Genomic DNA, 27,393 nt, shown 5'->3' on the forward strand with positions numbered 1-27,393 from the left:
CCTGATCAACTTTAAGAAATTGAGGTAAGGGATGCCTTTTCCTCTCTTCTTGTGGATGGGCAATTCCCTGACCAACACCCTACTCCTTTAGAGTCCCTTCCTGGCATTGTAGGCTATAGGAAGAGTATCAGACCCATAAATTGCTCAATATCGTTTACTTGGATGCCTTCCTGGTTTTAACTGGACGAAGACAACCCATTTTCTTTTGTTCTGGGGCATGGCTACAATACAAATTGGATGATGAGACATGGCCACCTAGGGACTTTGCCTTCCTGGTTTTTAACTGGGAAAAAGGTGGCTCATTTTCTTTTGTTATGATCTCAGCAATGCAGGATCGATCCCAGCCTCCTGGGTGCTCTCTTTCAGGACCCTCCCCCCGCCACCAGGGTGGGGGACAGGGAGGAACAAAGAAACATCACATCCACATCAAAAGTTGATAGGCAAGTGGAGTCCACAGGGGAATCTCCACTCCTGGCTCCATCCTTCTTAAGGTAAGATTGATAAGGAAAATCTGTGTCCTAAGATGGCTGACTGAGCCAGCGAGAGAGTCCCAGTCCTTGCCCCGGGGCTCTTCCGTGTTCTTCTCCCTGCCCTGCTTCGCACACGCGCCAAAAGTGCCAAGTATGCGGAAGTAGATGTGTTTAATTGCCCCCTTTGTTTGTGCTCGGGGCTCAGACCTTTGAAGACCACTCTCCCCTGAGCCCGCCGGCATTAAATAAACCTCCAATCCTCCAAGATCTCCGGGTGCCAATTGGTTCTTCCATCGGGAGATCCAGTACAGGTTCCGTAACAATATCAGGTCCCCATACCTGTCCCACCCTATCTTGGAACCCCTGCTGGTGCTCAAGGGCTTTACCCTCTGCAAGAACAGGTAGTGCTCCAAGGGAGACCAAGGGGAGGTGCCTCTACAAGACCTGAGATGAAGGGGGACCTCAAAGTTTTCCAAACTTGGATGTAATGCTTCTGTTAAATCAGACCTTCTCTGAAGCAGAAAAATGTGGGATTCTGGCCACCACTGAAAGATACGGGGATCAAGAGATGTGTGAGCCCGGGCGCCTGGGTGGCTCAGTCGTTAAGCGTCTGCCTTCGGCTTGGGTCATGATCCCGGGGTCCTGGGATCGAGTCCCACATCGGGCTCCCCGCTCAGTGGGAAGCCTGCTTCTCCCTCTCCCACTCCCCCTGCTTGTGTTGCCTGTCTTGCTGTGTCTCTCTCTGTCAAATGAATAAATAAAATCTTAAAAAAAAAAAAAGAGATGTGTGAGCCCATGGGTGGCTTCAGTTTCCAACTGGAGCCCCAGCTGTACCTCCTCAAGACCCCAATTGGGGATCCTCTCAAGACCCCAATTAGGAGCCTAACGATCCCCTTGGAAATTGGTATTGCCATCCCTTCCAAGCCTGCATCATAAAGGGATTGAGCAGTCCCTGGGGTTTTCCCCCCTCATTCATTTCCCAGGTTAATGGCTATAATTGGAGCCAACTGTGGTTAGTCTACCTCAGGATGGAGACTTTAAGGAATATTCCCAAGCAGCTGCCAAAACTCTGTTTATTTCAAAGAAATTCCCTGTCTTCTCTGGCCTGACATGGACTGCATATTTCCACTTTGGTGGAAAAAAACATGGCGTCTACTCATCTGTCAGAGCTGATGAGGTTTAGCACCAGAAATTATTCTATCTAGGTTTGCTGAAGGTCAAAAAAGCTCGCATTAAAATGGCGGTTAATCTTGTCTGTCTCAAGGTTTTCATGGGTAATTGTTAAGAAAGTTTTGCTTGGATGATAAATGGGATTACATCTAGGTCTTTTCCAAATAGGATGAAGTGCTAAAGCATTGATTACTGGATATAGGTTTGTGCTTTTAAAGGATATCTGGGTCTGTTGGTTAAAAAAAAAAATGGTTAATCTTGTCTGTCTCAAGGTTTTCATGGGCAATTGTTAAGGAGGTGGCTTTCAAAGCCTCTGGTGAAGGATTTCTGGGTCTGTTGATTAAATTAACTGTCAACCCAAACTCAGGAAGAAAATCCAACAATTTTCTTAGATTGTGAGAGGCTCTCATTAAATACACAGCTATCTCTCCTGGTTCTCCCAAGGCTGAGATCATTCTTAAAGACCCAGTCAGCTCCAGATATTTAGAAAAAACTGCAAAAGTTGGCTGCTGGCCCCAAGGGGACCCTAGAATGGCTCTAATGAGCTGCCAGTGGGTCTTTTACAGTTGAGACCAAGAGGAGAGTGAGGAAGAGAAGCTAAAGAGGAAGTCTGAGGCTTTGGTTGTGGCCTTGCATGCTGTTGCCAGGTCGGTCTCCCAAGATTCTGACACCAAAGGCCATCTCTGTGGCCACCTGGGACATTAGAAGTGAGAATGCCCCCAGTGACAAAAACCAAGGCCCTGTAACCCTTGTCCCACCTGTGGAGGGGGACCTCAATCTGCAAGGGCTCAGGTGACCTGTGCCCCTGATTGGGACTGATGGGGCCCGGGGCTCCCCATGGTGGCTCCTCGAAAACAGCTCACCATAGGGAACCCAGAGCCTCAGGTAATTTTGGAAAACAAGGAAAACCAGTCAATTTCTTTTTTGATACCGGAGCCACCTTTTCTGTTCTATTCTCCGCCCTGGGCCAACTGTTCAACTGCAGTGTTGTCCTTACGGGCATCACTGGGTGACCCATTAGACAAATTTTTTTCTTGCCTTCTGGGATGCACCCGGGGAGATCTAATTTTCTCTCTTTCCTTTCTTTTTTTCTTTTTTTTTTTTTTTTTGGTGCAAATAGGTGATTTTATTAAAGCACAGGGACGGGACCTGTGGGCAGAAAGAGCAGCAGTGGAGTCGGAGAAGTGGCGCATTATATACTTTCAAGTTGGGAGGGGGTTAGGGACAGTGTTAAGTCTCTAAGGAATTTTGGAAGCAAGGTTTCCAGGACCTTGAGGGGGCTAGCTATTGTTGGGAAATATCATTTATTACTGTCTAATAAAACCTTAGTCATGAGACCCTTCAGATGTATATTGGTGAGTCATAAGCTTGGGGGTGGTGGTGATTGCTAACATGTATTTTGGGGAGTTTAGAGATAAAGGAAATTTCTAAAGGAATTCTTATATGTTAAAGTAGACTTTACAGGATCCTGGGGGGGGCCGGGGGGGGGGGGGGGGGGGATGTCGGCTAGGATTGCCTTTTGCCCTTAGCAAAGTATTAACATCGAGGCAGTTGAGTCCTTAGAGGAATGTCTGTCCTTCTGCCTGTTTCAAGGACTTGTCAATAGGCTGTAGGTAGTAAGGAAATCCAATAATTTTTCTTCTGCCTTTGTTTCCCACATCACCTATTAGCTGAGGGGTGTTTTCGGGTTCATTTGCCTGAGTTGAGGTAAGCTGGAAAGAAGAGTTTAAGGAAAAATGTAAGACAAAGGTTAGTGAGTACAAGCAGGCGAGCAGTAAGTGTCAGGTCTTGAGGTCCAGCTGGTGAAATCCCCATATGCTGTTCTGTTATAGTGATGTAGGAAAAATGTTAGGGTTCGAGCTGACAGCCAAGAAAGAATTCTTGAGATGCCTTCGGTGCAAAAAGACGGGACCCAGGGGCAGGAAGAGCTGTCTCTCTCACTCTTTCTTAAGGCCTGGGAGCCCCACACTTCTCTTAGGTAGAGATATTAACTCTCATAGTGATAGCCCCTGGGCAGACTAGCAATTGCCTCCCCGTAATAGAGATAGATGTTAATTCCCGGGTCTGGGCAACTCTGGCCAAAGTGGGTTGGGACTTAACAGCAGTGCCCATCCCCATACACCTTAAGGACCCCACAACTTCCCTTGTTGGAAAGGTTTTGGGGGCATAATAGGACACTGTCATGGAGAAAGAGCAGGCCCCCTCTCTAGGTTGATCAAGGCACCCAGACAGCTGGTACCATCTACTAATGTGGGATCCAGAATCAGAAAAAGCTTTTAAAAATCTCAAGAGAGCCTTGCTCAGTGCCCCAGCTTAAGTCTTTCTACCATGGGGGATGTGACAGAAAGGGAATGGCCTTGAGTATCTTAGCCCAGGCCCGGGGGCCAGCTCAACAGCGAGTGGGCTATTTAAGCAAAGAGTTGGATCTGGTGGCTCGTGGCTGGCCAGCACGCCTTAGGGGCAGCGGTGGCTGCCAGCTCTCTTGATTCCCGAAGCTACAGAACTAACTCTGGAACAGGAAAAACATGAAGAATAACCAGTTCTCCCATTCACAAGTCCCCAGAGGCATACAGAGAGTAGGAAGTTACCCTGGGGAAGATTGGTAAAGCGACAGTTACCTCCTGGTTTGGGTAGACACCCTCACCCACTGGGTTAAGGCCTTCCCCTGTAGATCCAAAAAAGCCTCAGAAGATCCCTCGGTTTGGACTCCCCCAGGCCCTGCGGAGTGATAACAGAGGGAGCATCCAAGGTTTGGGGCTTTATCTATCACACTGTGCCTGAAGACCTCAATACTTGGAAAAATGAAGTAGCACAAGAAACAAGTAAAAATTGGGTATCTCTGCTCCCTATTGCCTTATATGGGAGACCTTTCCTTGTAAATGACCTGCTGATAGACGAGGAAGCCTTTGATTTAATAAATCATTTCCTCCCTCTTGCAAGGAGCTTCCCAACTCTCAGCCCCAAAATAACCAACCTCTCCCATTTCACCCTGGGGACCAAGTGCTTGTTAGAACTGGTCTGGGAAAACCCACATACAGTGATTTAACAACTCCAACAGCAAAGTGCCTCAAGTTGAAGGCTGGATACCTGAAATCCCTCTGTGAACCCAGAGAGGACTCAAGCTAGTCTTGAAGCAACAAGACACAGGTAAGTCTTTTTCCTTTTTCCTGCCCTCTCCTCACAGCATGTGGGGAGTTCACGAAGACAGGCTTTATCTCTCACCGGACCCCTGGCTGTACTGGTCTTGCATTGTGCTTTGGGCCTTGCCTCCTAAATTCCCTAATCCACTTTATATCTTCCAGAATAAAGGCCATCAGACTCCAAATGTTGGTGGTTCAGATGGAGCTTCACATGGAGGTCAAACCAGACACCTGCAGGGGACCCCTTGGTAGATCCGGACGAGAGGAACCCTGACTGCCCCATCTAACACCCCTGACCAGCAGGACATAGCTACGATCAGTCGTCACCCTTTTTCCCAAACAGCAGTTAGGGTTACCTCTTCAGAGGGGGTATAATGAAGGATAATTGGAAGGCAGGCAGGTGGGGACAAGCCCCACCCCCCGCCCCCAAGAGGAAACTACCCTTAAAAGGCTTTTACGCTGCCCTGGAAGGAGCCCTCCGCCCTTGCCCCTATGATAGATAGGTGACAAAAACCTGATTGGATGACCGGCGCAGGGAGGGTTCATCAGATGAAAACAGCCCTCCAACAAGCCCGTAAAAACCCCTAGACTTAGAAACTCCGGGGGCAACCCCTTTGGGTCCCTTCCCTCCTTGGGAGCTTTGTACTATCATTTTGGTATCGCTCAATAAAACTTGCTTTGCTGCCGACCAAAAATTAATTAATTAATTAATACAATAAAAATAAAACAAACATACTGATTTTTAAGGCAATGAACAAGCAAAATAGGAAATACTAAAGTTAATCATTATAATTCTGAAAAATTGATATGATATGTGAAATCATATTCATAGATGATTTGTCATTCTTTTTTTTTAAAGATTTTATTTATTTATCTGAGAGAGAGAGAATGAGAGAGAGAACATGAGAGGAGAGAGGGTCAGAGGGAGAAGCAGACTCCCTTACTGAGCAGGGAGCCTGATGCGGGACTAGACCCTGCAACTCCAGGATCATGACCTGAGCCGAAGGCAGTCGCTTAACCAACTGAGCCACCCAGGCGCCCCGATGATTTGTCATTCTTGAGCTCAGGTATGATCAAAATATTTAATTAATTTATTTTTAAAGATTTTATTTTTAAGTAATCTCTACACCCAATGTGGGGCTTAAACCTACAACCCTGAGAACAAGAGTCACTCATGGGGCACCTGGATGGCTCAGCTGGTTGGGTGTCCAGCTCTTGACATGATCAGTCAGTCATGATCTCAGGGTTGTGAGATCGAGCCCTGCACTGGGCTCATGCTCAGCAGGGAATCTGCTTGAGATTCTCTCTCTCCCTCTCCCTCTACCCCTCCCCACTGTGAGTGTGTGTGTGTGTGTGTGTGTTGTGCACACACATGCACGCTCTCTCTCAAATAAATAAACCCTAAAAAAAAAAAAAAGAGCCGCTGGCTCCACTGACTGAGGCAGCCAGGTGCCCCGATCAAAATCTTTTTTTTTAAATTTTATTATGTTATGTTAGTCACCATACATTACATCATTAGTTTTTGATGTCGTGTTCCATGATTCATTGTTTGCATATAACACCCAGTGCTCCATGCAGTATGTGCCCTCCTTCCTTAATACCCAACACCAGGCTAACCCATCCCCCCCAGCCCCCGCCCCTCTAGAACCCTCAGTTTGTTTCTCAGAGTCCATAGTCTCTTATGGTTCGCCTCCCCCTCCAATTTCCCCCCCTTCATTTTTCCCTTCCTACTATCTTTTTTTTTAAACATATAATGTATTATTTTTTTCAGAGTTATAGATCTGTGATTCATCAGTCTTACACAATTCACAACGCTCACCATAGCACATAACCTCCCCAGTGTCTATCACCCAGCCACCCCGTCCCTCCCACCCCCCCTCCACTCCAGCAACCCTCAGTTTGTTTCCTGAGATTAAGAATTCCTCATATCAGTGAGGTCATATGATACTTGTCTTTCTCTGATTGACTTATTTCATTTAGCATAATACCCTCTAGTTCCATCCACGTTGTTGCAAATGGCAAGATTTCATTTTTTGATGGCTGCATAATATTCCATTGTATATATCATACATCTGCCAAGAGTGAGAGTTTGACTTCTTCTTTGCCGATTCAGATGCATTTTATTTCTTTTTGGTGTCTGATTGCTGTGGCTAGGACTTCTAGTACTATGTTGAATAGCAGCAGTGATAGTGGACATCCCTGCCGTTCCTGACCTTAGGGGAAAAGCTCTCAGTTTTTCCCCATTGAGAATGATATTTGCTGTGGGTTTTTCATAGGTGGCTTTTATGATATTGAGGTATGTACCCTCTATCCCTATACTCTGAAGAAAGAAAGGATGCTGTACTTTGTCAAATGCTTTTCCTGCATCTATTGAGAGGATCATATGGTTCTTGTTCTTTCTTTTATTAATGTATTGTATCACATTGATTGATTTGTGGATGTTGAACCAACTTTGCAGCCCAGGAATAAATCCCACTTGGTCGTGGTGAATAATCCTTTTAATGTACTGTTGGATCCTATTGGCTAGTATTTTGGTGAGAATTTTTGCATCCATGTTCATCAGGGATATTGGTCTGTAATTCTCCTTTTTGATGGGGTCTTTGTCTGATTTTGGGATCAAGGTAATGCTGGCCTCATAAAATGGGTTTGGAAGTTTTCCTTCCATTTCTTTTTTTGGAACAGTTTCAGAAGAATAGGTATTAATTCTTCTTTAAATGTTTGGTAGAATTCCTCCTGGGAAGACATCTGGTCCTGGGCTCTTGTTTGTTGGGAGATTTTTGTTTACTGCTTCAATTTCCTTAGTGGTTATGGGTCTGTTCAGGTTTTCTATTTCTTCCTGGTTCAGTTTTGGTAGTTGATACCTCTCTATTTCTTCCATATTATCTAATTTGCTGGCAGAGAGTTGCTCATAATATGTTCTTATAATTGTTTGTATTTCTTTGGTGTTGGTTGTGATTGCTCCTCTTTCATTCATGATTTTATTTATTTGGGTCATTTCTCTTTTCTTTTTGATAAGTCTGGGCAGGGGTTTATCAATCTTATTAATTCTTTCAAAGAACCATCTCCTAGTTTCATTGCTCAGTTCTACTCTTCTTTTGGTTTCTATTTCATTGATTTCTGCTCTGATCTTTATTATTTCTCTTCTCCTGCTGGGTTTAGGCTTTATTTACTGTTCTTTCTCCAGCTCCTTTAGGTGTAGGGTTAGGTTGTGTATTTGAGAACTTTCTTGTTTCTTGTTTTTTTTTTTAAAGATTTTATTTATTTATTTGACAGAGAGAGACACAGCGAGAGAGAGAACACAAGCAGGGGGAGTGAGAGGGAGAAGCAGGCTTCCCGCCGAGTGGGGAGCCCAATGTGGGGCTCGATCCCAGGACCCTGGGATCATGACCTGAGCTGAAGGCAGACGATTAATGACTGAGCCACCCAGGTGCCCCAAGAGACCTTTCTTGTTTCTTAAGAAAGGCTTGTATTGCTATATACTTTCCTCTTAGGACCGCCTTTGCCGCATCCCAAAGATTTTGAACAGTTGTGTTTTCATTTTCATTTGTTTCCATGAATTTTTTAAATTCTCCTTTAATTTCTGACCCATTCATTCTTTAGTAGGATGCTCTTTAGCCTCCATGTATTTGAGTTCTTTCCAACTTTCCTCTTGTGATTGAGTTCTAGTTTCAAAGCATTGTGGTCCGAAAATATGCAGGGAATGATCCCAATCTTTTGGTACTGGATGAGACCCGATTTGTGACCTAGGATGTGATCTATTCTGGAGTATGTTCCATGGGCACTAGAGAAGAATGTGTATTCTGTTGCTTTGGGATGGAATGTTCTGAATATATCTGTGAAGTCCATTTGGTCCAGTGTGTCATTTAAAGCCTTTATTTCTAGGGTGCCGGGGTGGCTCAGATGGTTAAGTGTCTGTCTTCGGCTCAGGTCATGATCCTGTGGTCCTGGGATAGCCCCGCATCTGGCTCCCTGCTCTGCAGGAAGCCTGCTTCTCCCTCTCCTGCTCCCCCTGCTTGTGTTCTCTCTCTGGCTGTGTCTCTCTCTGTCAAATAAATAAATAAAATCTTTAAAAAAAAATAAAGCCCTTATTTCCTTGTTGATCTTCTGCTTAGATGATCTGTCCATTTAAGTGAGGGGGGGTGTAAAGTCCCCTACTATTACTGTATTGTTGTCGATGTGTTTCTTTGATTTTGTTATTAATTGGCTTATATAATTGGCTGCTTCCATGTTAGGGGCATAGATATTTACAATTGTTAGATCTTCTTGTTGCATAGAACCTTTAAGTATGATATAATGTCCTTCCTCATTTCTTACTATAGTCTTTGCTTTAAAATCTAATTTGTCTGATATAAGGATTGCCACCCCAGCTTTCTTTTGGTGTCCATTAGCATGGTAAATGGTTTTCCGCACCCTCACTTTCAATCTGGAGGTGTCTTTGGGTCTAAAATGAGTCTCTTGCAGACAACATACTGATGGGTCTTGTTTTTTTAATCCAATCTGATACCCTGTGTCTTTTGATTGGGGCATTTAGCTCATTTACATTCAGGGTAACTATTGAAAGATATTAATTTAGTGCCATTGTATTTCCTGTAAGGTGACTGTTACTGTATATTGTCTCTATTCCTTTCTGGTCTATGTTACTTTTAGACTCTTTCTTTGCTTAGAGGACCCCTTTCAGTATTTCTTGTAGGGCTGGTTTGGTGTTTGCAAATTCTTTTAGTTTTTATTTGTCCTGGAAGCTTTTTATCTCTACTTCTGTTTTCAATGACAGCCTAGCTGGATATAGCATTCTTGGCTGCATATTTTTCTCATTTAGTGCTCTGAATATATCATGCCAGTCCTTTCTGGCCTGCCACGTCTCTGTGGATAAGATGGTCTGCTGCCAATCTAATGTTTCTACCATTGTAGGTTATAGACCTCTTGTCCCAAGCTGTTCTCAGGATTTTCTCTTTGTCTCTGAGACTGGTAAGTTTTACTATTAGATGTCAGGGTGTTGACCTATTTTTATTGATTTTGAGGGGGGTTCTCTGTGCCTACTGGATTTTGATGCCTGTTTCCTTCTCCAAATTAGGGAAGTTCTCTGCTATAATTTGCTCCAATATACCTTCTGCCCCTCTCTTTCTTTCTTCTTCTGGGATCCTAATTATTCTACTATTGTTTCTTCTTGTGGTATCACTTATCTCTTGAATTCTGCCCTCGTGATCCAGTAGTTGTTTATCTCTCTTTTCCTCAGCTTCTTTATTCTCCATCATTTGGTCTTCTATATCACTAATTCTGTCTTTTGCCTCATTTATCCTAGCAGTTAGAGCCTCCGTTTTTGTTTTCGTTTTTTTTTTAAGATTTTATTTATTTATTTGACAGAGAGAGACACAGTGAGAGAGTGAACACAAGCAGGGGGAGTGGGAGAGGGAGAAGCAGGCTTCCTGCTGAGCAGGGAGCCCGATGTGGGGCTCGATCCCAGGACCCTGGGATCATGACCTGAGCTGAAGGCAGGCGCTTAACCGACTGAGCCACCCAGGCGCCCCTAGAGCCTCCGTTTTTGATTGCACCTCATTAATAGCCTTTTTTATTTCAACTTGGTTAGATTTTAGTTCTTTTATTTCTCCAGAAAGGGTTTCTGTAGTATCTTCCATGCTTTTTTCAAGCCCAGCTAGTATCTTTATAATCATCATTCCGAACTCTAGTTCCAACATCTTACTAATGTCCATATTGATTGGGTCCCTGGCAGTCGGTACTGCCTCTTGTTCTTTTTTTTGAGGTGAGTTTTTCCATCTTGTCATTTTGTCCAGAGGAGAATAGATGAATGAGAGAACAAAATGCTAACAGGGTAACAATGACTCCAGAAAAATATAGAGTAAACAAATCAGAAGAGACCCAAAACTGGGGGGAAAAGAAAGGGAAAGAAAGAAAGAAAAGAAAAAAAAGAATATGATCAAATATGATCAGGCTGGCAAATAGATCAGTGCCACACACCAGATTTTGGGTGTATTTTGGTCTGTTAGAAGAAACTGCCTCCCAAAATTTTAAAGAAAGAAAAGCTTATATAGGTACAAAAATAAGGGTAAATACGATGAAGGGATGGAATATGACTGTAAAGATGAAAATTATAAAAGATTTTATAAAAGGAATTGATAAGAAATTGGTTGAAAAAAGAAAGAGGAGAATTAAAAAAAAAAAGAAAGGGAGAGAATGTGATCAGGCAGGAGACTAGAACAAAGCCATACACTAGAGATTTAGGGTATATTTTGGTCTGTTAGAAGAAACTGTATCCCAAAATTTTAAAGAGAGAACAACTTGTATATATACAAAAAATGAGGTTAACTACAATGAAGGGATAGAATATGACTCTAAAAATAAAAAAAAAAGACTTTAAAAAAGGGATTGAGAAGATGTTGGTTGAAAAAGGGAAAAAGAAAAATTCAAAGAAAATAGAAAAAGAAAAAAAGAAAATTAAAAAAATTAATTTTGAAACACTAAAGGATCATGGGAAAAAAACCATGAATTCTATTCCCCTAGCGCTGGGGTTTTGTCGTTCTCATTGATCGGTAAACTTGGTCTTGACTGGCTGTTCTTGCTGATCTTCCGGGGGAGGGGCCTGTTGTCGTGGTTCCCAAATGTCTTTGCCGGTCCGGGCTAAGTAATCTGCTCGGGTTTGCTCTTGGGAGCTTTTGTTCCCTGCAAGCTCTCGGTACAGCTTTGGAGGATGAGAGGGAAAATGGCGGCTTCCCAGTCTCTGCCCTGGAGGAGCCGAGAACTCGGGGCGCCGCTTCTCAGTGCGCCCCTGGAGAAAAGCAGCCAGTCACTCCCGTGTCCCCTGTCTCCGGCCGCACTCCGTGCTCACCCGGCCTGTGACCGAGCGTTGCTATCTCTGGCACCCGACCCCGTGTGGAGTCTCCAAACCCAGCAGATCCCTGCGGTGCGCTCCCGCGCCGCTCCTCCCGGGCGAGGGAGGGGAGTCTCCCCGGCTCTGCCGCTTGTTGGGTCCCTGCTGGAGGAGCAGTGGCCCGACTGGGCCGCGGATCACAGTTTATGGCCACCCCGAGCTGAGAGTCCACGCCTCGGCTCCGTCTCTGCAGCCGGTTTCCCCGCTCCGATCCCTGGGAGCTCTGCCGCACTCAGGCACCCCCGGTCTTTCTGTGACCCCGAGGGTCCTGAGACCACACTGTCCCGCGAGGGTTCCACCCCCCGCTTAGCCACTGGCGCGACGTCCCTCAGCGGAGCCGGCTTCTAACAGTTCCAATTTTGTGCTCCGCGGCTCTAGCACTCACGGGTAGCCGGATGATGGGAGGCTTCCTCCCCCCACGGTCTATCTTCCCAAATATCACCTCGGATTCACTTCTCCGCACGTCCTACCTTCCAGAAAGTGGTCCCTTTTCTGTTCAGAGAGTTGTTGCTATCCTTTTCTTCGACCTCCTGTTGAGTTCGTAGGTGTTCAGAATGGTTTGATCCCTATTCAGCTGAATTCCTGGGACCAGACGAAATTTAGGTCTCCTACTCCTCCGTCATCTTGCTCCTCCCAAAATCTTTTTAAACTTAGATTTTCTGAAGCAGTCATGGTTTATATTCCACTTTGATGTACTACTTTAATTCAATTATGTTCAATTATCTGTTTTCAAAAAAGGGATTTTTATTTCTAAAAACAAACCATATATAATTATAATTCATAATCATAATTCAAACAAGAATCAGATATTGGTTAATTGCTAATACCTAAAGCTGATAAATAGGCAAACAATAAACAAACAAATAGCAAAACATGAATTAGCAGTTGAGAAACAACGAAATTTATTGTATTCTATTTAACATTGTTAGATCGGATGCTAGTAACAAAACATGAACACAGCAACAATTCGATATGTCTTCTATGTTAGAGAAATTTAGGTGTAGAAAAAATATATACATTTACATGTCCACGCTGAACAGAGAACCTCAGTGATAACAAAGGGATTCTGTGGCTTTTCAGAAATTCAGGAGGCTCTTCTTCATACAGTAGCCCTGTGGGGGCTTTCTGGTCATGGTCTCAAGCATAGGTCCTTATATATCAAAGTGGCCATTACCAAACTTAGGAGCAATATCAATAACTAGCGAGGGGTGTTATGTCAATTGCGCTCGGATCGATATCTTGGACACACCTATCCACCACTTGCCATTGGAAGCTCTGCTCGGTTTTTGGCCTTTTGTAGTCTCAGGCATCCACCCTGTGATCTGGGCAGATGGCTGCAGCTGGCCCGGGGCTGCATGTCAGTGCTGGTTGGGTTGTCCACAGGTAGTGCAGGACGTGGCCTTGACCTGTGGCTACTAAGGGCTACATGGTCTGACAAGAGTACCACAGAGGAGACAAAACCCTTGGGGAAGCAGCCTGGGAGATGTTTTTAGCCATCAAGTCATCATTTTACATTAACCATAGAAAAAAGCTGCTGGACTTGAAAAATACTTCTATCATAAAAATTTCCAAACACATCCAAAGGTAGGAAGTACGACGAACCCCCTGCTTCAAGCCTGGCACTCATTCTGTGCACTTTTCTAGTATTTTAAAGCAAAGTCCCAATGTTTCATTTCATTCCTAAATACTTCAGCTTAACATCTTTTTTAAAAAGGGACATTGGCTTATATAACCTAATGCCACTGCCAACTTCACAAAATCAACAGATCCCTTAATATTTGTTTAAAGCCCATTCTTCCTATTCAAATGTCCTTGATTGTCCAATACATGTCTTTTCTCAGTTGGCCTATCAGTCGAATGACTCGTCTGCCTTATAATATTTCCAGATCACAGCACTATCATTGCTTTTTCCATTAGACGTCAAGTGAGGTGCCACAGCATTTCCTTGGCAAGATCCGTCACATTTCAAAATGTGAGAAAGTTGTGAAGAGATCCAGGGCCATTCAGAATATAGGTGTGGGTCCAAAGAAATCACACTGTGCATTCTACTTTTGTCTTTTCTGGAAGAAGTGCGGCCAATCCATTCTTGGTGATATGTTCACTGATGTTTCTTTGCTTGTCTTGAGCCATCTTTATTCTGGGCAAGGAGAAGCATAGAATAAGCTCTGAGTGGAAAAGTGAGAGCTTCGGGGATGGAAGGGCTCTTGGGTCTCTGTCACTGCCCTGAGAAGGAGAGGCCTGCTGGTCCCAGAAGGAGGATGAAACTCCCCAGGGAGTTGCCCCCAGACCAGCCCAGCCCATCTGGAGCAGAGCCCCACCAACCTGCAGACACACCCAAGCCCAGCCCAGATCAGCCAAGCCACAGACCAGGAACCCACTTGCAAAGAAGTGTTCAGTGGGTCGATTCAGTGGGTAGAATGACCACCTTCATTCTAAAATAGAATGCCTGGCTGAACTTCATCTGGAGGAACAGACTGACCTCCTTGGTCACCACCATGTGGTTTTGCAGCCATAGGTTAGGTGAGAGGAGGGACTTTAGCCATGCGACAGGTCCCCTCCACATACAAAGTGATGATGTATTTAATAAAAGAAGAATTTGGCAGCATTGTATATGGCCTCCTGCATGATTTACCTCCAAATGCTTCATCAGGCTCCTGGACAGTCACCACCAAGTTTAATACACCCGAAGCCATTATTATATATACAGATGGAGGGGCAGGGGCAGTGGGAGCTGCCCCAGAGTCCTGAAATGGGCCCAGGGGGTGCCCCACTCCTGCCAGGGCAGCAAGAACCCCAGCAGACCCATTCCCACTGCTCCGTCCCCACAATCTACAAGGACTTTCTGAAATGCTGGAGAGAGGGAGCAGGAAGTCTCCTACCTCTTCTCTGTCTCCTGGATGGTGTTCACCAATGGCTGGTTATTCGTCTCCATCAGGAAGGAGCCTGCTACAGCCGCCACGATAGGGACCAGGCCAAATATCACAGGCTGTAGCAGTGGGCTATGGTTGCCTAGGATATAGACCATGGGGGACAAGAGGGAGCCCAGGCGTGTGCTGAAGATTCCGGCACTCATCCCTATCTGCCTGTGGTGAGAGAGACCGTAGGAAGGGTTTGGGAGCCTGCATGCGCACTGCCCTAATTCAAGCACCTGCGACAAGTCTAATAGGATTTGGTGAATGAATGAATGAACCAGGCGCTGAGTCTCAGCACCAGTGCACGAGAGATAAGAAGGCTGTGTGGCAAAGGGCCAGATCTTGGTATGGGTCGTGTGGGGGCACATCATGAGGAAGGGAACATTCATCTCAGACGTGGCCCTGCAGGATGCTTATTGGGAACCATAACAATGATGGGAAAACTGACAGCTAATACTTACCGAGCACGTGTTTTGTGCTAGGCACTGTTCCAGTACTCGACGTCCTCAACTCCTCGATTTGCTACCGCTATCTAGGATATTTACACTTTTCTGAAGCTATAGAAATGAGACCATTTATGGAGTGCCTGTCAAGCTCCAGTCACTACTCCAAGAGCAATGTCCTATGATAACCAAAATCACGATAAAATAGTGACATGAACCTGCTCCTTTGAGATGTGACACCACAAAACTATTTCCAAATGGAGGCTGGTTTCCTTCGTGGCCCAGTCCTGAGGGACAGAGGCTGCCCTCTTGGTCCCAGAGACTCTGATCCATCTTCTTACCTGACTTCTGTTGGGAAGAGCTCCATGGTGTATAGGTAGAGACAACTAAAACAGCCAGCCAGGCTCCCTTTTCCAAGTAAACAGAGGATCATCTGAAAGGTATTCATGTCTGAGAGAAGGCGGTGGGTGGGGTGTAGACAAAAGGAAATTAATTAAATGTCAATGCAATCACCTGTTCTGACATCTCAATGTGTCAAGCACCTCCCTGCCTCAGGGCCTTTGCACCCGCAGTTCTCGCTCCTCGGCGTGCTCCCCTCCCCATTATTCACCTATTATTTCTCATTCTTCTTCAGATCTCAACTCAAATGCTACTTTGGCCAACAGCTATTCACTGCATCAAGCCCGCTGTATATTTCCTGACTCCCTGGGGCACTGATCCCAACAGCAATTGATACAAAGCGATTGGTTACTGTCTGTCTCCCTGAAGGCCTCTAGGCTCCATGAGCCTGGGTCTGCTCTGAGCCCAGGGTAGGCAGGTGCTCAAGAAATAGCTGTGAAGTAACTAACAACCAAAGTTGGTATTTTCAGTTGAGGAAGGGGGAGTTGGGGAGTGAGGGATGCTGAGATTAGCCCTGTCCTGGGGAGTCGGAGAAGTGACTGTCCCATGGACACAGTGTTCTCATCAGTAAAATGATAGATGAGGCAGTCTTCAACACACCTCCCACTTGCAGGATTCTAGATTTCTGTGATTCCTACAACCATCTCAAATTAGTATCCCTTGCTACTAGATCTCAGAAGGCTGAATTTATACCTTTATAAACTTACTTATATGATGATAACTAAAATTCATTCGGTGTTTACTATGAGCCAGGCACTGGGATAAGAACTTTTACACATGATCTTTTATTATTCTTTAAAATATTATTTCAAACATATGGAAAACTATAGAGATTGATATAACAAAAACACCCATGAAGCCATCATGTTGTTTTCTCCAATGTTAACACCTCTTAGCTGTGTGACCTTGGACAAGTCACTTCACCTCTCTGTGCTTTATTTATGCTTCAGTTACAAAAGCACTTCATGGAGTCCTCGTGACAGTCAGATGAGTTGATACATGTGAAGTGCTAGCACAGTGCTTGGCATGCTGTCAACCCCCAATAAGGGCCTCTTAATTATTCTTCCTAAATAACTGTGAGGGTCAGCAGAGGGTAAGTGGGTCAACTTGTCCATGATCACAGGAGACCACTTGAAAACAGGTTCATCTGGTTCTCTAGTCTGCTCTGAATCATCAAACCATACCATGTTGTCCATCATATCAGAAGAGAATTTTCATGAGACCCAGAAGAAAACCTCACCTTGAGGAAGAAATGCAGTGACGAGGATTGTGCAACCGGCCACCAGCAGCAGGGAGACGGTGGTGATTCGGCGGCCAAAGTAGGCCATACTCAGGCCTGTCATCAGCTTCGTGGGGATATCCACCACTGTAAACAGCACTTGTGTCCAGTAGATGTTGAACCCAAATCTCTGCACATCTAAACCCAGCCCATAGAAGGAAAAGCCCGTGGAAAACCTGGAAGAGAGAAAGTGCCGGTAGTTTATTTCATACCCTAGAGGTGGCCCATGGTTTGCCTTTCTTTCCAATGGAAGGAGTCTATCCAACATTTTGGCCATGGATGGGATGTGATCCTATTCTAAAACCAAATCCTCTCAAGTTCCAGACTTTGCCAGGTTTTCCCATCTTCTCAGATTGCTTAGCCGTGATGGGTTGCCTGCATCTCTGTCTCAAGCCAGTGGGGCACCAGGGAATGACAACTCAGGAACAGGTGGCAGGTGAATGACTCGGGGGTCACTCCCTGGGGCTCCACTCACCACCCCAGGGCGATACAGCAAGTGATCCTGCAGAGTCCCGGAGTGCGGAAGAGATCTAGGAAGAATGGGGACTCCTTCACAGCAGCTGTGTCTTCCTGCACGTGGATCCTTACAACCTGGTAGGAAAAGACCAGAGTGGGGATGCCGGAAGAAAGGGCTCTGGCCCTTAGTCCTTCCACTTTCTGATGCCATAGAGTTGCTTGATTCCTCCCACATTGGCCAATTCCTTCACACACACCTCCAAGAAGAAGTAGAGGACTTCAAATTTTGGGTGTGTCTTCTCTTTTGGAGCAACTTCTCCTTTTCTTTTAACTAGCCTTTCTTGATGGTCAACAATGACCATCGTTTATTGAACGCTTGTTATTTGTCAGATGGGGGTCTAAGTACTTGACGTGAACTAACTTATTGAATGTAAGGGAGATTCTATTATCCTTTTTACAGATGAGGAAACTGAAGCTCAGAAGGTTAAATAACTTGCCCAAGATCACAGAGCTATAAGGAGAGAGCTAGGAGTCAAACCCAGGTGAATGGCCCCGAGTCTGGGATCTTAGCCATTGTTATTTTGTTTCTTCACGTTCATAGTTAGAAAGGTCCCTGCCTCTCCTTTCTCTAGTACCACTCCCAATTCCTACTCTCCAGAAGCAACTGCCTTCCACTCTTCTAGGTGTTTCTTCTCATATTTATCTCCTATTTGCAGATAAAATGCTATATTGCTATGGCTTGATTTTCCAACTTTAGATTGATTTATACTAAGAAAGAATGAGGATTTAACCCTCTTACTCTACCACTGCTGACCGATAACTTCCCTTCTGTAATTCTCCCAATGTAAGTCTCATTCAGAGTTGAACCATGTAGTGTACTCTTGATTATATTTCTTTCTGTGACGTGAGTTTTTTATTTTCCTGGAGTTAATAATTGCCTCTTTGGTGTATTTGCTTGCTTATACTCTTGATTTCTTAAGTACTTGGCACTAATTTATGCCCAAATTCTTTGATAGAACCATAAAACTCTTGTTAAGATAAAGTATAACAAGCAATCTCTCAGCATCATTTTTTTTTTCTTCATGAAAGGCCTCCAGTAAATGGCTATTCTTTTGCTTCAGTACAGATTGATTGTTCTCTAGGTTTTCTGTACAACTCTTTCCCTTCTTCTTTACCTTTCTCCTATTTTGGATCTTCTATTTCCTGGATTCCCTGGTTGACATTCTTGTTTTGGTGGAATGTACCCTGTGGTAGCTTCTGAGAAAGGGTGTAACAGGACACTTTTCCCACAGGTCCTCTGGCTATCTGATGGTGGCAGCTACTACTTCTGGATGTAGAAACTTAACTCTTTGTTCACCCTTGGCAGCCAACTTAAGCCCTCACTGAGAATTACCACCAGGTCAGGAGGAAGGGTTCAGGTAGTGTGTGGGTTCCCTTTGTGCATACCTCTGGAGTGAGTTTCCTTCCCTGCTCCTTTCTGCCATTTAATCTTGCCACAATCTGCAGATTTTTCACAGCCTTGTCAGGTTTGTTGTGAGTGATGAGCCAGCAAGCCGATTCTGGCAGGCCCCTAGTAGTGAGAGGGAATGGGGTGAGGGAGGGAATGATCTGGAGGCATGATCAGACAAGGCAGAGCCTCCTGCCCACCCCTGACCCTGACCAGCTGGAGGTGTCAAGGGATCTCCACCCACAGTACCCACGCAGGCACTGGGCTCGCTGTCCCAATCACCATATGTCAAGGGCTGGCCCACTTGAAAACAAGGAGATCCAAGGGAAAATCCAAAAAATCAAAACGGGAGGAATAAGGAGAGCAACTGTGAATGGGCTGGTGGTTGTTTCTCCCATTTTCCTTTTCATCAGATCGCAAGATACAGACGTAAGCATGTGTTTGCTTTTGCAAAACGATCTCCAAGTTGTACACGTATTCTGTTACCTGCATTTCTCATTTCATGCTACACTCTCAAAATCTCTCATGGCACTAGTATGGATTTTCAGTGTCATTTTTCTGAGAGTTCTTACTTTCATTGTGGCTCTGGATTTGTATGGTAAACCTCATCTCATTGGCTGAGTGGAGTGGCCAAACATCTTCAAGTCTGACTCCATGAGGCATTTCATGGGAGCCTAGGGCTTCTAAGGGGCCTTGTAGTCACTCAGGACTGAATTTGGTATGGGTCAAGTGTGCAGCCACTTAGAACCCCAAATGGTGCAGGACTATTCACCAAGGACAATATGGAGAAAAAATCAAATGACACCTCATCGTATACCAAGGGTCCTCTCTTCTCTCCTTAAGGAGGTCAGATCTCAGCAGACCCAAGCCAAAGTAAGCTCTGAGGTCAGCAAACACTTCCCAGGAAGACAGACCAGACAAGGCAACTCTGCACAGTACGTCTGGCAGACGACGTACCAAGAGTAGAGAAGAATAATCACGTAGGCGACAGAAACGGTGCCCTGTAGCCAGCGCCACTGCTGGATGAGGTAGGCCAGGCCCGTGAGGACCACCTGGCCCAGCGTGATCATATACATGGTGTAGATATTGACCAGCGTCCGCTTCTGCGTCGGGGTCCACTCCATGGCTGGGAATGACAAGTTTGGCATTGCTGGTAATGAGCTCCACAGGGCCAGGGAGAGAGGTCAGCCTGGGTTGGCCAGTGACAGGGACCCCAGGGCTCCGCAGGGGTACTCACCGAGGCAGAGGCTGGTGATAATGATGCCGGTCATTGCCACCCCACTGAGGAAGCGGAGCACGCAGTAAGCGGGGAAGCTGGGCGCAAAAGCGGCGCTGGTGCCCATGATGATCATCAGCAGGGTCCCGCTCTGCAGCGCCATCTTGCGCCCACACCTGCAACCGGGACAGATGGGGCGGCCAGGCTGAGCCCGGGGTCCGGCTGCAAAGACGACTAGAGGCCACTCTGCCTCTGCTTTCGCTCCAGTCTGCTCCCCTCCACCTGTCAGCCCCCCACTTCACTGCATCCTTAGACAAGGGCTTGGGAAGCCGCCTTCACAATGGGATCAAGGGTCCTAGGAAGGTATCCCTGACCTCTTAACACCCTCCCAATCGAAGAAAAAGGCCTTGGGAAGGGACTCCCTCCTTGCCCCGGCCCCTCCCCACACGAGTTGCCAAGGCCTAGAATTCCCCTATGGGAGGACGCTCAATTCTTTGCCTCTTGGCTCTGTTCCTTGTTAAAGTATAGCTGTCTCCGGGGCGCCTGGGTGGCTCAGTTGGCTAAGCGACTGCCTTCGGCTCAGGTCATGATCCTGGAGTCCCTGGATCGAGTCCTGCATCGGGCTCCCTGCTCGGCAGGGAGTCTGCTTCTCCCTCTGACCCTCCCCCCCCTCATGTGCTTTCTCTCTCTCTCAAATAAATAAATAAAATCTTTAAAAAAAAAAGTATAGCTGTCTCTGAATGGGGCTATAACGGGCATCTGAGTATGGCTTCTAGTCCCTGTCCCATGGGGGAGGGAGTGTGAGCAATGGCTCGAATGTTCCAAAGGACCTTTGTCCCCACACTCATTCTCTTCTACCTCCTCTTAGGCCCCTGTGTGCCAGGCAGGTGCCAAGGGCTGAGGACTCCACCAGGAGCTCACTTGCCCTTTCCCACGGGACCCCCCTACCTGTACCCACAGCCCTGGCCTGGGGCACTGTACGAGAGCTGTGGTCAGGGAGAAATCAGACAATAAGTAAGATAAATGGGTAAAATACATAGACCGTCAGAGGCTACAGAACAAACCAGAGCAGAGCAGGGGGACACGGAATGTCAGAGGGGCTGCAGTTGTAAATAAGGTGGCCAGAGAAGGTCCTCTGGGCAGGTGACACAACGTACCACCACAGACATAGCACTGAGGTGTGCTGGGGCTCCTCCCAGGTCATCTCAGGTCAATAGCATCATTATCCCCATTTTACAGATGAGAAAACAGAGGCTCAAGCTGAAATGACTTGCCCCACACCCACAGCCGGTGAGAAATCCACATCACTGTACTTCGAGGCTGTGAGAAGTGACCTGAAGAGGTGTCCTGGGCATAATGCCCCTGATGGGGGCAACAGCCAGTGCAAGGGCAGGAGGAAGAAGGGGGGGTGGGGCTGGGTTCACGGCAGTGGATCTGGGGCCAGCCCAGGTAGGGCCAGCATGCCATGTGCCCATTAGGCTTCACTGGCTAGGAACTGGAGAGCTGGTGGAAGGTTGAGCAGAGGAGGGCCAGGATCTGTTCTGTATCAATAAGATGGCTCTTCCCATCGATTTGAGAGTAACAGAAGGCAAGGTCAAGGATAGGAAGAAGCAGGGAGGCTCCCTCAAAGGCTGTTTCAGCCAGCCAGGTGCAAGATGAACGAGTGGTAGCCATGGGGACGGCAAGAGGAGGGGGTGGGTCCTGGTCTATGTTGATGACAGAGCCAACAGGGTTTGCTGGTATACTGGAGAGGAGGGGAGAGTGGGGGATGTAGGGGGGAAGGGGGGGGCGTAGTCAAGGGGATGTCTCAAAAGGGATCAGGAAAACAGTGGAGAAGAGGTAGGGTTTACACATTCTGGAGGTCATTCCTACCCATTCCCTACCAGGGCTCTTTCCAGAGGTGGGTGCCTGGAGGTAGACTGGAGCTCTACCTCGGATGCCCCGTGGCTCTCAGCTATCTGAATACAAGATACTATTTGGCCAGGCTGCAGGCCCCTTGTTACTGGGGGACTGGCATTTAAAGCAAGAGCTCCCTGACGGCCCCATGGAGATGACTTAGTTCCCTCCTTTTGCCTCTGGGTCGGGTGGGGGTGAGGACAGAGTCTGGGGCCCTCCAGATAGCCTCCTTTCCGATGAGCAAGGCCTTTGCATCACCAGTTCCTCCTGCCCAGAGCTCAAGGCTGGGCATCCCAACACAGGGGTCCGAGGCTGAGTGTTCCTGGAGCCCAGCCAGGGGAGACAGGGAAGACTGGGGGCACTGGGTGACTGGGAGAGTCCCTCAATTGTACAGAAATGATCCCAAGAGCTAAGTGAATTTTCTATGGTTTCATAGAGGAGCAGAGCCCAGCTCTGCTGATGTCCACTTGAAATGCTCTTTCTGCTGCACCGGAGGGATGCAGCCTATAGGCTGGCAAAAACCAAGAGAGGTAAAAGACTAGAAGACACTGTACCCAGGGCTGGCTTTCTCAGAAATGTGCCTTGGCTTGTTTAGCTTTAACCAGGATTATCTGTCTAGATGTGGCATCGAGCACAGAGCTTTTTCCTCACGGGAACATCATCGTCACTTCCAAGAATAAGCACTAAATGTCCATGCTGGAATCAGTTTTCTGTAGGACCAGTGGTGCTAAGCCTCATTTCATCTGTGAAATGGGAGCAGCTACCCAGGGCTACTGGGAGGATGTGGGAGAGCGCTCAGTAGAATTAGCCGTTCACATCAATAATGACCATCACAGGGCCTCCTTCTTCCTGGGGAAGCGACCTGTGGAGGCAACCCTGCGGGGAAATCATGGTTGGCAGAAATGAGACCGTGGACCCAGCGTCATCACCATTCATATGACGAAGGCGTTCTGCCGCCACGTGACTCAAAATTCATCCCCAGGCAGAAAGTAATTTGAGATTCATGATTGCAGTTCATTGCGGAACAAAAAAGGGAGGCACCATCACCTCAGCCACATCGGATGCATGACCAGGGACTGTCTTCTAGAAAAGTGGGGTGTCCAGGACCCGGGCAGGGAGGGGTGAGCGCTCTACCCTGGCCCCTCCTTTTGAGGTCTCAGTTGCGGCCCTGGCTGTCTGGCAGGGAGAAGGACATGGGGGGGGGTCTTCCCAAGTGGGGTCCTGAGCCTTTGAGGACAGTGTGGGGATAGCATGAACTCTAGCCTCGTAGGAAGCTTCTGGAGACTTCCTCGGGCCTCCTCCCCTCACCTGTCAGAGAAGATGCCAAAAGCAGTAGCTCCAACCAGCTGTCCCGTCATGTATATGGACTGGGCAATGGACTTCAGTGACTTGTGCTCGCACACCAGGTCCCACTGGAGGAAAAGAGACAGAAGTGTCAGCAGGTGGCTCATGCATCCTCACCATGTGGCTTCCATAGAATATTAAGAGCTGCCTCGTCACCTCTTACACACTAATACGGTCCCACAGCTTGCCCTTAAGCACAAAACGCTGCCATCCTGAGCACTGGCCCTTTTATTTTAAATGGCACAAACCTCTATATCAATGTCAAGCACATTATCCCAGATGTTTTATAAAACACATGGTCCTGAGTCTTAGGAAACCTCTACCCTAAAAGAAAGACAACCAACACGAATCTAGACCCAGTTTACTTGAAATGCTTCATTTTGGGCGCCTGGGTGGCTCAGTTGGTTAAGCGACTGCCTTCGGCTCAGGTCATGATCCTGGAGTCCCAGGATCGAGTCCCGCATCGGGCTCCCTGCTCAGCGGGGAGTCTGCTTCTCCCTCTGACCCTCTCCCCTCTCATGCTCTCTCTCTATCTCATTCTCTCTCTCAAATAAATAAATAAAATCTTAAAAAAAAAAAAGAAATGCTTCATTTTTTCCTTCTTTTTGTTCTCATTTCATTCAGTGGTCTGAGAAATTTGGGGGAAAACAAGAAAACAGGGGCACCTGGGTGGCTCAGTCAGTTAAGCATCTATCTTCAGCTCAGGTCATGATCCTAGGGTCCTGGAATCGAGCCCTGCATCGGGCTCTGCTTAGCAGGGAGCCTGCTTCTCCCTCTCCCTCTCCCTCTGCCGCTCCCCCTGCTTGTGATCTCTTGCTCTCTGTCAAATAAATAAATAAAATCTTTTTTAAAAATCTTAAAAAAAAAACACAAGAAAATGGATGTCATTTCGATTTTCTGACTGCTTTGCAAATAGCTAAGTGAAGGCAAAATAAAATCATTGGACCAAATGTTGGGGAGGGGGGCAGTGGGATGGAGTACTCAGACATGTCTGAACAACTTATACACAGAGAAAACTGTTTGGCAGAATCTGGGGCCACTCTATGATCCTATAATCCCACCCCTGGGCATACATCCAGCAGAAACGAATACCCCAATACATGTACAAGAATGCGCATGACTATGATACTCATAATAGCCCCAAACTGGAAACAGCACAGGTGCATTTCAGCGGTAGTATGGACATATACTGGGCACCTGGGTGGTTCAGTCGTCTAAACGTCTGCCTTTGGCTCAGGTCATGATCCCAGGGTCCTGGGATCGAGTCTTGCAATGGGCTCCCTGCTCAGTGGGGAGTCTCCTTCTCCCTCTCCCTCTACTCCTCCCCCCTGCTTGTGCTCTCTCTCTCAAATAAATAAAATATTTTTTAAAAATTACTTAAAAAAAAAGAATGGACATACACTCTGTGGCATATTCGTGCAACGGAATGCTCTGAGGAACTGAGAAAGAACCAACTCCCAAAGCATATATCAACATGGATGACTCTTAAAAATCTATATTGAATGAAAAAAAATCCCAACACACTAAAGAACACATACTCTTTGATTCCATTCATATGAAATTCAAGCATAAGCAGTACCAAGAGATGGTGATAGAAGTCTGATTGGTGGTTATACTGGAGGTTGAGGGGGGTAGTAGTGATGCAGAAGATTACAAGGGAAACTTCTGGGGTCCTTAGAAATAACCTGTATCTTGACCTGGTGTTTACATATGTAAAATTTATCCAGCTGCACATTTAAATTTTGAGCATTTAATGGAGTAAGTTACGTCTCCATTAAAATAAAACAAACAAACAAAATCATCTGAAGACCCAGCATTCAGCTGTAACTTTACCTCACCTCAGAAACAATTGAGGAGCCAACAGTCCGGTCATACACCCACCCATCCAGGCAGGCCTCGGTGTCCAAGCTCAAAGAGGAGGTGCCATTGAGGTTTAAGATCTGCCAGTGGGGCTCAGAGAACCTCAGGCACCGCTCAGGCTTCTGGTCCTTGTCCAGTGGGATGAAGACTTGCAGCAAGTCCCCATCCCCGACACCATCTGGGACATGAGACCCATTGGTCCAGTTGGTTGGCCGGCAGTGATGCTCTGGGGTCGTGGCAGTGAAGTTCTGCAGGAAGCTGTGACAGGCGATCAGGATGGCAGGGAACATCATGAGAACAGTTTGGAGGATTTGGAAGTTCCCCATGCCGCCGATGGTGTGGAGCAAGTCGGAGAATCCCATGGTGTTCTTTCCACTATAGCTGTTGACAGAAACGTTTCCACACACCTACTTGCGGGCTATTTTATAGACTCTCTAGCCTCCTTCTAGTGGGTTCTTGGGAAAGAGCGTCTGGGCATTTGCCCAGAACCATAGTATCATTACATCTTATTTGCTCTCCATGAGGAAATAAGGTGTTCCTACATAAGAATATTTCTTCAAGGAATAAACTTCATGTGACCATTTAAATAGAAGCCTTCCAGATAAGTTCCCTGTGTCTTAATTGCATAAGTCCGTTGTCAATATTTACCGAAGACCTGCAGACTGGTTATCCTTCCCAGGCCTATGAGCATCTTTACAGCTGTGTGCGTGGCAACAAAAAGTGATAAATTCTTGGGCGCCCAGGAGGCTCACTCGGTTAAGTGTCTGCCTTCGGCTCAGGTCACGATCTCTGGGTCCTGGGATTGAGGCCCACATTGGGCTCCCTGCTCAGTGGGGAGCCTGATTCTCTCTCTCTCCTTCCTGCCACTCCCCCAGCTTGTGCTCTCTCTCTGTGTCAAATAAATAAATAAACAAATAAAATCTTTAAAAAAAAGGTGTAAATTCTCTGAGTCAGCCTTGGTTAAGATGAGAGGCGAAAGCGTAGGCCATGGTCAAACTCGTATTCAAGACAGTACCAGGCCACGGTTGAGGCCTGACTAATTTGGCTGGTAAAGACACAACGAGCCACTTTCAGATTTAAGGCTTATTACTTACAAAGACAGCGAGAAGGCGAATAAGCCAAAGGTGTCAGCTCCCTGAAGCTCTTGTCCTATGTACTAAAAAGGACAACCTTGAGACCAAAGGGGTCTGGGGACTGCAAGGTGAGTTGTGGGGTGCCCCACAGCTGAGTGCTTTTATATCCTGCAGCTCTCTCCTGAGGGGGGTGGTCAGAGGCCTCAGGCCACATCAGAACACAGAGGTGACAAGGAAGTCTCATGATGCTTCTGGGTACATAGGTGGGTGAGGGGCAGATGGCCTCATGGTGGCTCCCACCGTCCTCCTACCCTCCGGTGTCCCAGAGGACCATAGCTTCTTGCCCAGAATCAGACAAGCTGTGGTTCAAGCCTCTGCCTGGTGGCCTGTGTGGACATGTTCAGCGTCACCAGGGTGCCATGGCCAAGCATTCCCCCAAAACTCCACCCCCAACCTTTTCCTTGCAGCTGAGGCCACCCCATCGGACACCAAAATTAATTGTACTGACAGGGGCTTGAACCAAGTGTTTTTTCAATTTTTTAAAAATTGTGATTTAAAAATTATGATAAAATACACATAAAATTTGCCATCTTAACCATGTTTAAATGCACAGTTCAGTGGTATTAAATACACTCACAATGCTGTGCAAACATCACTACCATTTACCTCTACAACTCTTCATCTTGTCGAACTGAAACTCTGTCCCCATGAAACACTAACTCCCCATCCCCCACTCCCCAGGCCCTGGCAACCACCCTTCTACTTCCTGTCTCTATGATTTTGACCACTCTAAGCACCTCATATAAATGGAGTGATGCAGATTTGGTTTTTTGTGACTGGCTTATTTCACTTAGCATAATGTCCTTGTGGTTCATCCATGCTGTAGTGTGTTCAGAATTTCCTTCCTTTTAAGGCTGAATAATATTCCTTTGTCTGTCTATACCACATTTTGTTTATCCATTCATCCATCAGTGGACATGTGGTTTGCTTCCACATTTTAGTTCTTGTGATTAATGTTGCCAATAACCGTGGATGTACAAATATCTCTTGGATGTCCTGCTTTCAGTTCTTTGGGGTATATACCCAGAAGTGGAATTGTTGGATCATTATGTAATTCCACTTTTCATGTTTGGAGGAACTGTCATACTGCTTTCCACGGTGGCCACGCCATTTTACATTCCCACCAATGGTGTGAAAATGTTGCAATTTCTCCACATCCTTGCCCACACCTGGTATTTTGTTTTGTTGATAGTAGCCATCGAATGAGTGTCGGGTGTGTCTCCTTGTAGTTTCCATATGCATTTCCCTAATGATCAGTGATGTTGAGCATCTTTTCATGTGCTTATTTATTGGTCATTTGTCTGTCTTTGGAAAATGTCTTTTCAAGTCCTTTGCCCATTTTTTA

General features: G+C 46.4%; 1 protein-coding gene across 1 annotated transcript; it reads right to left on the minus strand.

The window, feature by feature from the left end:
- Window positions 1-14,538: 14,538 nt before the first annotated feature.
- Window positions 14,539-25,241, minus strand: LOC112829238 (solute carrier family 22 member 20-like). Its single transcript, XM_073883295.1, has 7 exons — window positions 24,894-25,241; window positions 23,020-23,123; window positions 19,837-19,991; window positions 19,514-19,725; window positions 17,172-17,287; window positions 16,658-16,872; window positions 14,539-14,672 (listed from the first exon to the last, which is right to left on the minus strand). The coding sequence occupies exons 1-7, from the start codon at window positions 25,239-25,241 to the stop codon at window positions 14,539-14,541; spliced, it is 1,284 nt and encodes a 427-aa protein (XP_073739396.1).
- Between the last annotated feature and the right edge of the window lie 2,152 nt (window positions 25,242-27,393).

The sequence above is a fragment of the Callorhinus ursinus genome, unplaced genomic scaffold (assembly GCF_003265705.2).
Source record: "Callorhinus ursinus isolate GAN/ISIS: 27379988/994484 unplaced genomic scaffold, GSC_fseal_2.0 scaffold51, whole genome shotgun sequence".
In the NCBI taxonomy this organism is placed as follows: Eukaryota; Metazoa; Chordata; class Mammalia; order Carnivora; family Otariidae; genus Callorhinus; species Callorhinus ursinus.

Excerpts from the sequence above, each read along its gene's own strand:
- LOC112829238 (XM_073883295.1), bottom strand. The coding sequence starts at position 25,241 with ATGGGGAACTTCCAAATCCTCCAAACTGTTCTCATGATGTTCCCTGCC. Across the intron at positions 19,992-23,019 it reads TTTGGCATCTTCTCTGACAG|GTGTGGGCGCAAGATGGCGC; the intron begins GTGAGGGGAGGA and ends TCCCGGTTGCAG. Across the intron at positions 14,673-16,657 it reads CACTGCATTTCTTCCTCAAG|GCAACCATAGCCCACTGCTA; the intron begins GTGAGGTTTTCT and ends TCTATATCCTAG.